Here is a 15613-nt window from a genome sequence, read left to right on the forward strand (position 1 = left end):
CTCCCCACTGCACTCAGAATTCAAGTATTTTTGTGAGTGCATGTGAGTGGCAGAACCTAAATTACACATAACAATATAGCTACAAGGTATCTGGCCTATATAGTTTTTAGCTGTCCAGACTGTATTTTAGAGGTTGGAATGAATCCCTGAGTGAGCCAGTCTGTAACATCCACTAGGCCTGGCTGGAATTATGTGTCAACCCTGGGTGTAAAGCAGTTTTGTGGTCATGAATGTAGAGTTCTGTAGTAAGCTTGTTAGGGGACTTGCCATAAAGCCATGATGAGATTTTGTCATCTCAAGATTATAGAGAAAGACTCCAGATTTAAATTTAAAGTGTCCATCACATGCCTGGCACATGGCAGATGTTCAGTAAACTGTAGTTCTTATCCCTTCTGATATATCTACCAGCTGCACCTAACTATTTTCTACTAGGTCCGAGTGGCTACTGAGGGTCTCAGTGTCACAGTCCCTCTAATTTTTTTTCACTTGAGCATCAGGAAGTATTTGTCTATAGAACTAAATAATTGTTATTCTTTGCTTTGGCCTGTCACAGCTTTATGTTCCTCTGGCTACCAGGCATTAGGGTAGGAGGCAGAAAAAAGAAAGGAAAGCAATAAATAGAGGTCAAGCTTGTTCTCTTACTCCATGCATACTCAGAGGTAGAAGAAATCTTTTCCAGATGGTCTTCTTATTATACTGCTCCATTTTCCCTACCCCTAGATAGTATTTGATGCCCATTCTCTACCAAGTTTAATTTAACTCCTTTCCCCAACCAGATGGACCTGGCCTCTGATGTCAGCAGACTTAACTGTTTAGTTTAGTCATAGTATAATTCAGTGATAACATTTAACATTTAGGTAAGTAGTGCCCTTTTGAATTCAATGCTTCAAAGATAGATACAATGTGCAACCAATGAAATTTATTTATTGAAGAAAACTTAAATGCATTTTACTGCTAATTATTGTTACTTATCCAGTGAACTGTACTTATCATTTGGAGGTGAAATCTTAGCCCTGAGACCATTGGGCTGTGGGCTGACATTCATATTGAATTCTGTCACCTGTGCACTTGACGTTTCTTAGAAGGGGAAACAACCAGACTTTAGAGAGACGGTATTATTTGGCATCAAAACACACACAGAGACACATAGGTGTCTATACATATATACATTGCATTTCTAATTCCAATTTTACTACATCCTGACATATAATTATAGTACATCTAGCAATCTCTTAGTAAAACTTGAAAAATTAATGCTGTTCTCAGGACACTGATCCAACAGAAGAGTTTAATGTCTTCCACATGACTAAACTATATATCAATTTACATGAATAGACAGTTCACAGAAGCTTTCCTAAAATAAATTAATATTCTGAAAAGGCAAACTGAATCTAGGTTTGTAGGGCAAAATGAGAAACGATACAGCCAGTTTGCCATTTACTTGTTGGGGAGATGGAGGTTCGGAACATATTCGGTGATTACTCAGTGTCACAGAGCTACTTATTGGCAGCTGGCATTCATCTCAAGATTTCTGGCTGTTGTGTATTAACTGACTGACTTTACATAAAAGTTGGCTGCATTTAGTAATTACTGAGAAAAGCTCAGAAATGTTATTGTCTTTTACTATTTTTTGGTCACACTGAAAGGAATGGTGTTGAAATGGTCTTAAATGAAGAACACATTGTACTTAATTTTCTCCTCTTAGGCAAGGGAGACTTTAGCTTTCATGGTTCTTGGGGATGAAAGAGATAGCAGGAATGTTATTTCTTCTTCCTTTACTCACTCTTCCCTGGTAATTCACCCCCTTCTAGGAGTATAACATTGCTTCATAGAGACCAGGTGTGTATTTCTTTCCAGTTGCAAAGAAGCATGGAGTTAAGTTGTTTATACAAAGGAATTTCGGCCATAACTTATCCTGACACTTATCTCATGACATAAGTCCTTTGGGGAGGAAGGATTTAATGGGCCCTCTTACCTATAGTGGAGAGATTTCCAGGCTCCTGAAAAGGGAAGAGGCAATGATTAAGAGCACAGAATGTTATGTCTCTGCATGTGTGTAAGTATAAAGTCTTCTTGGAAAACAGTGAGTGTCTCTTTTTTAAACTATTTTAGGACATAGCTCTATCAATTTATTTTGCAGACCTTTTCAGAGGCAATTAGATTTAATGCAGATTATGGAGTTTTTGAAGTAGTCAACAATGCTCCACAACTTCTGGAAAAGCAACTGAAAAAAATTCTGCAAAACCAGCAACCTCGAAATCCCATTTATGATGTTGTAAGGAAAGGAAAAAACGATATTAAATTTCTCCAGATGAAGGTCCCCTATGAAGATGAGACCATTAATGTCAACTACAATATTATGGTAAGAAAGTATATTTAAGTTTGTATTTTTTAGCTAGATAAAATATTTGGTCAGATTAATCTGAAGTTTCCCTGAGCTTCCCTTTCTGAGGTGTAACTATATTTATTAAATTTTATTGTGTTTATACATAATATTTGTTAGTTTCTATATCATCTTATATGTATCAAATGGCAAATTTAGTCTAGCACTTTTGCTATTTATGATTAGTGTGAGAAGGTTTATGTAATTCACTGTGAATACTTAGAATATCAGGTTAATTTGGGACAGTATAAATATGTGTGTCCTTTACTTATAGTTTAATGCATTCTAGAAAATATGAGTATACCATAAATTTATTTCAGTAGGGTTCTATTCTGTGAAGTAGTTGAGAATTGAGATTTCTGACCCTCAGGTTACATTGTGGGTCTCTAACCTCCTAGTCTTAAATCCCATTCTCAGCTTCTGCATGTTATCTCCATATCATGAAGTAAAGAAACAACAACACAAACCCCTGTGTTCTAATATTGGCTCTTCAACTCACTGTCTGTGTTCTGGAACAAGTCATTTTGATGAACATTACTTTTGTTATTTTCCAAATGATGCCTTTACTACGTACTGCTTATGTACTTGCATTCGTGTATGACTCAAATGAAACTAGTAATGAATGCTTAACAGTGCTTTTTCCATTGGTTTAAAATGTCTGATAGAGACAGCCCACAAGCACATGAAAAAATGCTCTACATTCACTATAAGGAAAATGCAAACCAAAACCACAAAAAGACATCACCTCACACGTGTGAGAATGGCATACTACATCAAAAAGACTGGAAGTAACAAGACAAGGCAAGAGTATAGAGAAAAAGGAACTCTTTCACTACTGGGTGGGAATGTGAATTGGTACAGACTCTATGGAAAACAGTACAGAGATTCCTTAAAAAATAAAAATGGAAATACCATATGATCCAGCAATTCCACTTCCAGGTTTTTATCTAAATAATATGAGAACATTAATTCAAAAAGATATATGTACCCTGTGTCCATAGCTGTACTATTCACTTAGCCAAGTTATGGAATCAACCTAAATGTTCATTGACAGATAACTGGATAAAGAAGTTACAATACATATATTCAATAGACTACTACTAGGTTATTTTAAAAAAGATAAAATTGTGCCTTTTGTGACAATGTGGATGGAATTTGAAGTGACTGTGCTAAGTAAAAGACATTGTGAAATTGAAAAAAAAAAGTCTGATAGAACTAAGCTAAAATGTCTAACCCCTAACATTAGCAGTCTGAAAGTTCTTCAGTTCTTTTATTGAATACAACAATATTTCTGTTTTTCTGGTATACTTCCATCAAATTAAATGCATTAATAATAATACAAACTTAAAAAATAACTATGTTATAGCATTGTTTTGAGGCTAAAACAAGTAATATATTTTAAACTATGGGGCAAAATAAATTGTTTATTAAATTTTTTTTACTAGGTACGACAGTGATATTTGTTGGTTTGTTCCTTTCTGTTTGTGAATAGAAATTTTTTATTTCATGGAGGTCTTTGTAGCCTATCTGTTGTTATACAAAAGCTATTTAGTAACTTTTCAACTTGAATTACAGGTTTTGACACAAGTTTCTCAAAAAGATCTACTGGGTGACTTTATTTGATATGTCTTATTTGATATGAAGATAAATTGCAATTCATTAAATATCCATATTAAAAACAGTAAGGTAGTAATTGAAACATGTTTTAAAAAGAGGCACAAATAATTCAATATTCGTTAAGTATAAGGGAAAAAGTATTCAAACCAAAAATACAGAAAATGAGGGGAAAAGGAACAAAGAATATATGGAACAAATAAAAGTACAAGATGGTAGATTTTAAGCAAACCATATCAACTAGTCATAGCACATTAATAATATACATAAATAATTAAATAACCTAAACACCCCTATTAAAAATAAGAGTGAGGTGGGATTAAAAAGAAAGACCCAAATACTTTTTATCTACAAGAAACCTACCTAAATAGAATACATAAATAAGTTAAAAAGGAAAAAAGATATGCCATACAATTACCAACTTAGAGAAAGCTGTAGTGGTAATGTTAATATCAGACAAAGTAGAACAGAATAAGGACTCTTGCTGTGGATAGAGGCATTATTACATCATATAAAAGAGTAAATTCACCAAGAAAGCATACCTCATAATAAGCATTTATGACAGAGCTTCAGAAAATATGAAACTAAAACTGATAACATTGAAAGGGGAAATAGACAAATCCAGTTTTAGTTGGAGACTTACCATTGCTTTTCCACTAATGTGTAAGAAAAATAGATCTGTAAGGAAGAATACAGGAGAACTAAACATGAGCAACCAAGTTGATCTAATGGATGTTTATAGAAGACTTCACAACAGCAGAGTACACTTATTTTTTTCCCAAGTTTACCTGTAATATTTACCAAGTTAGATCATATTCTAGGCCATAAAACAAGTTTTGAAATTTCAATTTTGATTTTATTCTTTTAAAACTTTTTATTTCATTTAAATTTTTGGTCAGTTAGTTGCAAAAACATTCAAAAGAGGATACGTTATAGGTGAACTGTTTCTTAGGTAAATAATACATAAATTGGTTTTGTTTGAAATGCCTAGTCCTATAATCTTGTGGAATTCCTCAAGGGTTTATCTTGGTCTTTACGTGTAGCTTGGTTTCTTTCTGGGATACCTTGATGCGTTGCTAATGAGAACTCAGGAGTCCTGTGTGGTTGTCAGGGTGTGTGGAGGTGTATTTGGAGTCTTCCTATACAAGGTCCAAATGCCCTCCAGATCTCATCAGTAATAAATGGAATAATCAACAAGATGCTACTTCAGGTGCTTGCTGTGTCCAAAGTAACTTCTATTCTTACTTTGCTGAGAAGGTCGTCTTTGGTGACAGCAAATGGGTCTTTTGGACTGAACAAGATCAAAGCATTGTGGGGTCAGCTTTCCAGTCCTGGGAGTCCAGTTACTTCAGGCTTCACACCAGCAGCATTGAGCTCAGGGCGCTCTCAAGAACAAAGACTTGCTGTGTGAGCCTTCGATTTTCTCACTGGAGTAAATCTGGTCTATGCTGACTCCCATATTAATACCACAGTAAAACTGATGTTTTAGCAAGATATTCAGTGGAAGCTCAGAAATGCAGGCACATTTGCCTCCCTAAGATGTGTACTTTATTCGTAGCATTTATTTAGCATCCAAGGTGCTGACATTCTTTCAAATTCTGGAAAAAGTGAATATGCGACAAAATAGAATCAATAAATGCCCTAATGTTATTTAAAAGACGATTTATAATCTGTTCCCTGTCTCCTTTTCTTACCTATCCTCTTCCCCTCAGATCTCACCCTCTGATCTCCAATTACACTAACCTTATGGTTAGTTCCTCTCCTGTGTGCTCTTCAACCTTCCTCTCATCAACCTCAATAATCTTGCTACAGGTCGAATAACATGTCTGAGGGGGACCCTGGCTGGTTTTAGTGCCCAGGTGGCCTCCCACACAAGTCTGAATTTATAGTGGCGTTAAGCTACTCTACTATTTTTGCTAAATGAGTTATTTGCAAACTCCTCTTTTGAGTCATGGTATTGCTAGGATAATGCCTGCGAATGTTAAATATTTAATAGCAAAGTTTTCTAAAATTAGGAAGACAAGAGACCTGAAGAATGGTCCTATCAGTTTTTGTTGTGGTTAGCTTTTTTTCTGTTTGTAATGAGTTTTAACCCATCTTATAACTGTGAAATACTGAAACTGACTGACTTTTTTTTCTTATTCCTCTTCAATAAGTTACCTGACTTTTCTGGATTCAGTTTGTTTACCTGTAAAGTGGAGTTAATAGTTGATGCAGGGGTGTTGAGAAAACTGAAGAAGTATCAGAAAACAAGAAGTGACTTGAAATTTGTGACTCCGGGTTCTTGCTCTCTCTTATGCAAATAGAAGTTGGGGGCTGGGTCCTAGTAGTAGCTCACTGCCATTATTGCTCTAGTGATCAGGCTTTAATTGTCTTTAAGTGTGATTTTCTTTAACAGTCCTTTTCTTTTTCTTTTGTCCTATAATAGTGTCTTAGCCGGGAACAAGGTATTAAGTGGGTCAAAAAAGAAAGACTCCCAGCATTTCTGGAAAGTGATTGCTACTTTGAATACAGGTATTAGAGTCCTATTAATATAATGTTTTTAAATACCTGTTTTTAACCTAAAATAATTTTTCTGTACTTTCTTAATAACATACTTTTTTTTAACTTTTTAATACATTTGATTTTAGATCCCACTTGCTATGAGTGATAGCATTGGTAAAAATCACATAATTTTCTAAAGAGATTGCACACAAACAGTACCTAATAAATGCACTTCAGTTGTGTTTCTTTGATTATTATAATTTTTAAATTGTCTACTTGTTATAATATTTATATGCAGGTAGTTAAAATGATTATTATGTGTCAGAAAAAGGAACGTCATAGTGTGGGACCAAGATTTTCTTTTATGTTCCCAGAAATGTGTTAAGTACCTAACACATCTGAAATTTTACTAAAAATGTTGATCTTTGCTTAGAATAAATACTTTAAAGAGGAAAATAAAATAAATCAAAACAATAATTATAATTGGTAGTACTATGAATAAAACATTAATTTTAGCAGATCCTAAGAGAAATAGCATGCAGCATTAAGGAGGGGTGATTGGCTTGAATATGTAAGATAAAATTCCAGGGTTACTTTTTTTCCTAGCTCTATCGTGTTTGAAACTTATTTCCAGTTTATATCTTTTCTAAAATGCAGGTTAGCTAAACTGGTCTCACAAGTCAGATGGAGCCAATCAGGCATGACTATCACAGTAGGTACAGATATTTCTCCCTGGGTCCCAAGAAAACCACCCACTCCACCACCTCCTGCTACTGAAGAAGACAATGCTATCATTATGAAAAAGTTCTACATTTCTCTTGGTGAGGTAAAAGTATGAGTGTCTTTTTGTGATGTGGCACTTCAATAAAACTCATTTTAGACCTGAATTTCATTTCATTTGTACCACTTGAACAAAGAAAATGATTTCAAATACTTCTAAAGTAGATGTGGCAGAAATTTGTGTGTATTTATGCTGACACCTTTGCTTTACACTCTTTCTCCTCAAATGTAATTATAATTATTATTGACATGTGTATGAAAGAACAAATGCAAGATTGAAGGACATAAATACCTAGGAAACAAGGTTAACTTGAATTATAACCATGGTTTTCATGTTCATTCCAAAATTTTTATTTGGATTCTATAATTTTTATACCAAACAATGATAAAGTGTATCTTCTCCCTATTTTAAGATTATTCCTCAGTTAAATGCATGACTGTTTATCCAAGTTTGGGGAAATGTTGGGTTGTTGAGTGCATTTGAATACACTTATTGAATGAGTGCTCTAACGTAGAATCAAATTTATTTTGGAAAGTCAAATATACTGAAAACCGTTTGATCTTTTCCAATTATCAGCAATTCTCTCTGGGAACACACTTCCAATACTTAATTCAAAATCGAGAATGACAACTATGTGGCCCATGTGTTGCTATTCTCCTAGTTTCCATTCATGACAGACATTGCTAATCAATTGTGGCAATTTTCCCCCAGAGCTAGTGCTTAGTTCCAAATTCTTTTCAACACAGCACTCTAGGCAGGATCCTGCAATTGATCAAAGATGGCATACAAGTGGAAAGCTATTTGCCATCTTTGTTGAAATGGATAGACATTCTATCTTACTTGAACATTTGTTTTTATGTGTAGCTTATGTTTAATTTTGTAGTTTGGCATTTCTATCAGTGATATTTGACAAAGCTGTTTAAAATTATCCCAGTCCCATTATTTCCCCTGAATAATGCTTAGGGGTGTACCAGAAATATAGTTTTCTTCTCTTTTATCCTTATTTTAAAAGTATTTTTCCTTGTATATTATAGAGATGTCAGAAATATCATGAAAATATGTACTGATAATAGAGGTCAGTAAACATAAAAAAGGAAGAGTGAATCTAAGAGAATAAGTTCTGATGCCTCACATGTAAATTTGATTAAATAGAAGACAGTAAAATCCAAGCTAGTTTACTTTTAGCTTTTTTTCATGATGAAGAAGCTTATTTACATCTTGATTGAAAAAGCTCAATTCCATCCAGCTTGATAAGTACTTTACATACTATCTTTTTTTTAAAAGATTTGTTTATTTTTATCCAAGAGCTGGGGTACAGGCCAGAGGTGCAGGAGGGTGAGAGGATTCACCAGAGACAGAGCAGGGAGCAGACCAGGCAGATGGACTGAAGACACTGCTGCGGGGAGCAATGGGCGAGGCAGGAGAGGTCTGCCATGCCATGTGGGTTTTTCCCTGGCTGGCTGGGAATCAAACCGGCGCTGTGGACAGCTTCACAGCCCTGCATTCAACCCATTGTGCCACTGGGAAGGCCCTACATAACTTTTGAACTTGGAGGATTCAAAGTTCTTCAGGCTCTTAAGTCATTTAAACTGTAATTAAACTTAGAGGTCAATCTTTATGATAATTGGTAACATTTCTTTGAGTCTTAGGATACTGTCTGGAAGAGTCAATAAGTACATGTTGAATGAACAGATAATTATTATAAATGACTTGGGTTTTTAATGAATTATTTTATTTTATATAAGTCTTACATGATTTTTCATTTTTGCATAATGTATGCATTTTCATTTTGGTTATATTCCCCATACAATTCCCACCCCCTTTTTCTGACCCTTATCCCTCTTTTCCTCCCCCCGCCCCCCACTATAGTATGTCTCTGGTCTATAGTTGCTTGTTGATTTTAAAGAGAGGAAAAGAGGGAACAAAAGGGAATGAAAGTCTTTCAAAGCTCTTATCTACCCAGGAAACCTCACCTCTCAGGTACAATGCCCACACATGGCACTTCTCATTTTTCCTCTTGCTTCTGGTCTTATTGTGTGACCTGACTTGCCACACTAATTCTACAAGGAATATCAGGTGATAATATCTATTTCATTTGAGCCCCAATTTTTCTGTCAAAGTACCTTTGGCTAAGGAACAGTCAGCTGACTCAGTTGGAGAAAGGAAAAAATGAGAAATAAGAGTAATACTGGTCATTACCTTTTCTGCTCCTCTTAAACAGCTTGGATTCTCATAGAGAAATAGGTGAGGACATTACTGAGAGAGGCAGGCACATGAATTTTCCTAAGAGGGTTGAGATGGGGGTTTTTGACAACTGGGGTTCTAGAAGCCAAGGGTCAGTTTGGGAATTGGGTCTGCTGGCTCAAGGGTACAAAGAATAAAGGAAAATTTGAAGGCAACATTCAGTGTCAGTCTTCAGGAAGTAAAGTGAAAACTGAATCTAAGAGAAAGGGGCAGTTGTTCTTGGAGAGGTTTCCTTCCAGTGCTTTGGAGAGTAAGTCTTCGTCATTAGAGAGAAGTTTTCAACAACACTGAGTCAGGTAAGGCAGGATTGGAGCCATGAAATAATTGGGAAAGTTGTAAATAGGAGCAACTGACAAAAGGTACAAAGACCTTTGAGCCATGGTGACTGCCAAATTAGAGTTAGATAGCATGAATTGGTAGTGAATCCAGGAAGCAGGGTTTTATGCATTTGGTGAAAGAAAGGAGAATTTTTTTCCCCCCTCTGGTCATCTAAAATGAAAATCTGTTCCCTAATGGATTTTTCTGTTACCTAATTATTCTGTTACCTAATGGATTTTTCTGTGTACAACATTCTTTTCTTTCATGGCCTAATTTTTCCTTTTATGTATTAAACTAAACAAATTGAATATTATCAAATGAAGAATACTGCTCATTTTCTGTCAAACAAATGTGTTTTTTTCTTCCCAGGCTTCCTATACTCAAACAAAAGATTGGTTTACATTAGCAAAACAAAGCGAGCAGACAGTACCTACTTTTTCATTACCTACTTGTGTATTCCATGACAAAAGTGACTCACCAGTTATTTCATCTGCTTCTAGTAAGTATAAAAGGACAAGAATGACCTCAGAATTCCTCTTGGAGTCTTTTCTTGTTAATGTCTTAATCTTATAGTATTAGTATTTAGTGATTGGGGGATAAAGGTGACTGCCTGAACTCTACTTCTTACTATTTTTCTAGTAGGAAGGCAACTTGGTATAGTGAAAAGTTTATGAGTTTAGAATTCAGCTATTATTAACTGTGTGACTTTTATAACTTACTTCAATTCTGGGAGCCTTGTTTTTCTCATCTGTAAGATTAGAATAATGGCACATATTGAATATATAGAAAATGCCCTGCATACTGTTTGGTAGTTACCTACTAGGTACCACTTACTATAGTATGAAAGTGATAGAACATTGGTAAAAATCACTTAAATTTTCCAAAGCTATTTCTTAGGAACAGTACCTAATAAAGTACGTCAGTTGTGCTTCTTTGATCTTATTTAAAAAAATTATCTACTTGTGATAAATATGTTTTACCTTTATTTCCTACCTTTGTTTACAAATTCATATTATTAAACCTTTGAAAGCAGTCTTTCTCTTAAATGTCATTAGCCATTCTTGGGACTTGAGTTTTCTTCTGTTTATAAGTTCACTATTTCTTACCTTGAAAAGCAGATACATTTCTACCATGGAGGATATTAGTGGGTGATACAAACTTTCCATTAAAAAAAAAATAGAAGGAACCATCCAGAAATAGGAGTCATTAACTTATGATATTGCTAGAGAAAAAAAAAAATCTAGATGTGACTCTGGAGAAGATTGCAACAATTTACTAAAGTTCTTAGCTAATTCCTTTGAAAAGTATAAACAACTTTTTGGGGACAATACATCTGTTTTCTCTAGAATTGAATCTAAGTCTATGTAAAGAGGAAAATAATCTCCCTAAGTGAAAATAACTGAATTTATAGGTTTCTTGCTGTCTCCCCAAAATAGTAAAATAGAAAATTGGAGAATAAAGATAGTGCAGGTAATAATCAGAAAGAGAAAGAGTAGCAAGGGAGGTACTTAGTGGAAATGACAGCCTACTCCCTGCTTCCAATTCTGTCTGTGAAGTATATCACAGTGTCCTGTCACAGGGTTATAGAAATCTCATCTGTCAATATTGGGGAAATGTGGTGTCTATATTTTCAATAAAAACTCTCATGAAGCATTTCCAGTTCATTGGGATTTTAAATCTAACACTGAGAAAATGGTCATTGAGAGTGAGACCCAAACAGGGTTTTCCTAATCTGTAGTATTTCAAGGGGTAAGTTTGCCATGTAAAATAAAACACTGATAACAGATATTTCACTGGTTTCTGAAAGAAAGAGGAAACAGGAGCCATACACTGTATATTTAGAAAAAGTATAAAACAATCCATGTGTATTGTAATTCATAAGTACCTAGGCTGTTTTGTAATTTTAATGATAGATTGTAGGATAGTAATTCAATCTTTCTGATAAAGTAGTGAAGTTTTTTAAATTGCTAATATGACTCCAGTTCTATTCATCTGTGATCTTGTCATCTATGTAGTTAAATTTACTTTATCATCCAACATGAAATATTAAATTACATACAATCATCTAATGTACATGTTCTAATTCTTTAATAGATATGCCTTTACATATTTTATTTCAACCTGAAATACTGTATTTTAGAAGTATATAATGTCTTTTTGAAGAACCACTGTATAAGGGATGTCACATACTGTATTTAGCTTCTCTAGTTTATCTGCATTATTACCCCCTTCCATGTCCAAGGGAATAATCCCTGATGGCATTTTTTTCTCTACTGCTTCCAAATGTGGCTTTGGACGCCTCCTTAAATCACTGATCTGCATGGTTATTACCTGTGATAAACTCATTTGCCAACCTGACTCTAACTTCTTGTTCATTAAAAAAACACTTTTGTATTCATCATCTGATCTAGTAACTTTTATGATTTAATGCAGAGAGTTTTATCTTTGATGATGGAGTTCACCCCAGGACAAAAAAGGGCCCATCTAAAACACCTCGATTAATTTCTGAATTTGAAGAAGAAGAAGACGGGTCAACATCTATACAAGACACTCCTTCTCAGGCTCTTCTGAGAATATACCTTGAAAGTCAACAGAATGTTGAGGGAAGTTTGATATTGCATTTTTCAACTTGTGAAGAATTTTTAAGATCTTACATAATGTTTATTTTGAAATCAGCTATTCATCAAATTCTTGGAGAACCATTTAAAGAAAGCCCAGATTATATAAATTTTAGCAATGTTGCAGAAGTGCTGTTTGAAGAACATTTTGAGCCCATCCCTTACACAAGTAGTGTGTTAAATGAAACAGCTCAAATCACAGAGGAAAAGTCAGATGAGATGTTGGAACAAACAAGTTCAAAGAGTGAGAACATTGGATCAGAAATCAGGGCCCATTGGTGTGTTTCTCACAAAACTTATGACATTGGTAATAGAAAGGAGTTTGAAAGATTTAAGAAATTTATAAAAGGTACATTAGGAGAGAGATATTGGTGGCTATGGATGGATATTGAGCGATTAAAAGTTCTTAAGGATCCTGGAAGACATCAAAGGTATTTCTATTTTTCATTTTTCAATAGTTTTAAAAACAAATGGTAGGATGTTCATTTGGGTCTTGTTAGCACAGGCAGAAAACCTGAAATAAAAATAAAAATGTAATTTGTACTTTTAGATGAATAAATAATTATTTTATTATCATAATATTGATTTCATTAGTTCTGTGAGTTCATAGCACTCAGATATTAATAGTAGCAATGATTTGAGCTTGCACATTGTTTCTTCATGTAGATTCTAAGTCTGCTTTCAGATTAATCATTTCATTTTATTTTATGACTTCCCAGTAATGTATTTATAATTGCTTCCCTCTTAGAAGGACCCTTGTGATTACACAGGGTCGTCTAGGAAACTCCTCTCAAAACCCTAATCAAATCTGCAGAATCACTTCTACCATGTGAGCCAACTTCATAGGTTCTGGGAATTAGGACATGGAGATCTTTGTAAGGTCATTGTTTATCCTACAGAAATTATAATTCCCATTCCCATAACTGTGAGAAATATTATCTTCACATTGCTACCCCTGTATAGTTCATCAAGTCTAAAACATTTTAGAAGTGAAAATATTTGGCTAGTTGAATATTGTATCCATGTGTATTTACTCCTTTTCAGACATCTTGAAAAGATGAAAAAATGCTATCTAGTGAGCAGTGGAGATTGCTACCTTTCTGCAGAAATCTTATCAAAATTTAAACTGCTGGATGGATCTCAGTGGAATGAAGAACACTTAAAAAATATTCAGTCTGAGGTTGTGAAACCCTTACTTCTGTATTGGTAAGAAAAATAAAGTGAATAAAAGTTATTTACTTTTACTTTTCTTAGGCTTGTTATAAGTTGTGCTTTTTTGTTTTATTGATGTGTACTTAAACTGACAAATTATATTTTTGACCTTCCTTAAAATGCTTTTCATTTAGATAATTTAGGTGTTTGGAGGATTTTAAATCCATAGTAAGACTGGGAAGTACTTAAGCTCCACTCAACTTTGTGTGTACCTTCTACACCTGGCCATTTTATGGTCAATATCTTATCACATGTGTGTGTGTGTGTGTGTGTGTGTGTGTGTGTGTGTTGAGATTTATCATCTCAAACATTTTTTAAGCACTTACTATAGGCTAAGTGCTGTGCTAAGGATATAAGGGTAAAAAAGTCTAGTGATCATTGTTTCTGCATCCTTTCCATTATTTGCTGTTGTCACAATTTTCTATTTTAGCCATTCTAATAGGCGATAGTGATATCTCCTTAAGGTTTTATATTGAAATTTTACAATCATTAATGATGCTGAACATCTTTTAATGTACTTATTGGCCATCTTATATCCCCTTCAGTGAAATATCTATTCATGTCTTTTGTCCATTTTCCAATTGGGTTGTTTTCTTTCATATTGTTAAAGTTTTTCTATATACGAGACACTGGTCATTAGTCAGATATGGTTTGCAAATATTTTGTCCTAGTCTGTAGTTTGTCTTTTCAAAGATGAGTTTTCCAAAGATTTCTTTACAGAGTCTTTCACAGGTTGGTAAACACTTGGAGATTTGGGGAGTGTGGTGCAGTAAGACAGCATGCAAACTCCATGGCCCTTCCCAGCATGCCATGCCTTGCCCTGTGCACCTCTTCCATCTGGCTCTTCCTGAGATTTATTCTTTTCTAATAAATCAGTAAACTAGATTAAGCAAATAAGTGAAAATATTGTGGAAAATGGGAGCTAGAATCCTTAGAAATATGGAAGATATAAATAATAGAAGTGAGCAGAGCGAACCCTGTGGTGGTGACTAGGATTGGAGGTACAAATGAGAAAGGCAACTTACACAAACTTAAGTTACCAGGCTCAGTTATGAAGACTGTATTTCACTGATAAACAGGACGCACTCAGCAATAGAAGATGATGAGGACAAGAAAGAATCATGTATGGAATTTTTCCCTGGGAGGGTGGTGTATTGAGGGACTTGCTAGATAAACAGTTTCAGGTAAGTTTTACTCTAAACATTTCATCAGAGTAATGGAAATTACCTCTTATGCCAGTTTTCTTCAACTAATGCAAACTTTCCAGTGACAAATGCTGCTGCCTGTACCATCTATTAAGCATAAATAGAACTGTGTCTGAAAGAAAAAAAAGGAGTTTTTCATAGAACAAAATTAAACATTTCTGATTAGGTCTAATTTTTCAGTTCCTCCTTTTATAAATTATGCCTTTGGTGTCAAACCTAAGAACTCTTGCCTAGCTCTTGATCTTCAAGAATCTTTCCCCTATTTTTTTTCTATAAAAGCCTTGTAATTTTATATTTTACATTTAAGTCCATGGTCCATTTAGAGTTAATTTTTGTACAAGGTGAGAGTTTAGGTCAAGATTAAATTATCTTGTTTTTTCACCCCTTGCTTATGGATATCCAGTTGCTCATCCTCATTTATTAAAAATACTGTCTTTCCTCTTCTTTGTTTCACATTAACATACAGTAATGTAAAATTGTATAAATTCAAATAACCACCATGACAATTAAGACACTAACAGATTTATCACTCCTAAAAAACTCTCATACTCCCCTTTTGTCATTGTACTCTGCCTCCACTCTTAACCCCTGGCAGCCATTGAATCTTCTTTGCCATTATAGTTTTTTTTTTTTTTTAGGACCCTATCTTTTTTTTTTTTTTTTAAAGGATTTATTTATACAAGCACTGGGTACAGTCAGAAGCACAGGAGGGTGAGAGAATTCACCAGAGCCAGAGCAGGGAGCAGAGCAGGCA

General features: G+C 34.5%; 1 protein-coding gene and 1 long non-coding RNA gene across 3 annotated transcripts in view; one reads left to right on the forward strand and one right to left on the reverse strand.

Annotated features, from left to right (window-relative positions):
• RGS22 (regulator of G protein signaling 22) overlaps window positions 1–15613 on the forward strand; it is a 131075-nt gene that overhangs the window by 40687 nt on the left and 74775 nt on the right. For both annotated transcript variants that reach the window (XM_037503303.2, XM_037503294.2), the window contains 6 exons: window positions 2141–2362; window positions 6426–6511; window positions 7139–7307; window positions 10194–10323; window positions 12258–12873; window positions 13487–13648. In XM_037503303.2, the coding sequence (XP_037359200.1) occupies window positions 2312–2362; window positions 6426–6511; window positions 7139–7307; window positions 10194–10323; window positions 12258–12873; window positions 13487–13648 (1214 nt within the window). In that variant the 5' untranslated portion in view covers window positions 2141–2311. The remainder of the gene's footprint in view (window positions 1–2140; window positions 2363–6425; window positions 6512–7138; window positions 7308–10193; window positions 10324–12257; window positions 12874–13486; window positions 13649–15613) is intronic.
• LOC129145286 (uncharacterized) lies at window positions 1041–4441 on the reverse strand. The gene is made up of 3 exons (XR_008550596.1): window positions 4416–4441; window positions 1976–2000; window positions 1041–1077 (listed from the first exon to the last, which is right to left on the reverse strand). It is a non-coding gene; the product is annotated as an uncharacterized LOC129145286 (long non-coding RNA).

The sequence above is a fragment of the Talpa occidentalis genome, unplaced genomic scaffold, assembly GCF_014898055.3.
Source record: "Talpa occidentalis isolate TD23 unplaced genomic scaffold, MPIMG_talOcc4v2.1, whole genome shotgun sequence".
Classification (NCBI taxonomy): domain Eukaryota; kingdom Metazoa; phylum Chordata; class Mammalia; order Eulipotyphla; family Talpidae; genus Talpa; species Talpa occidentalis.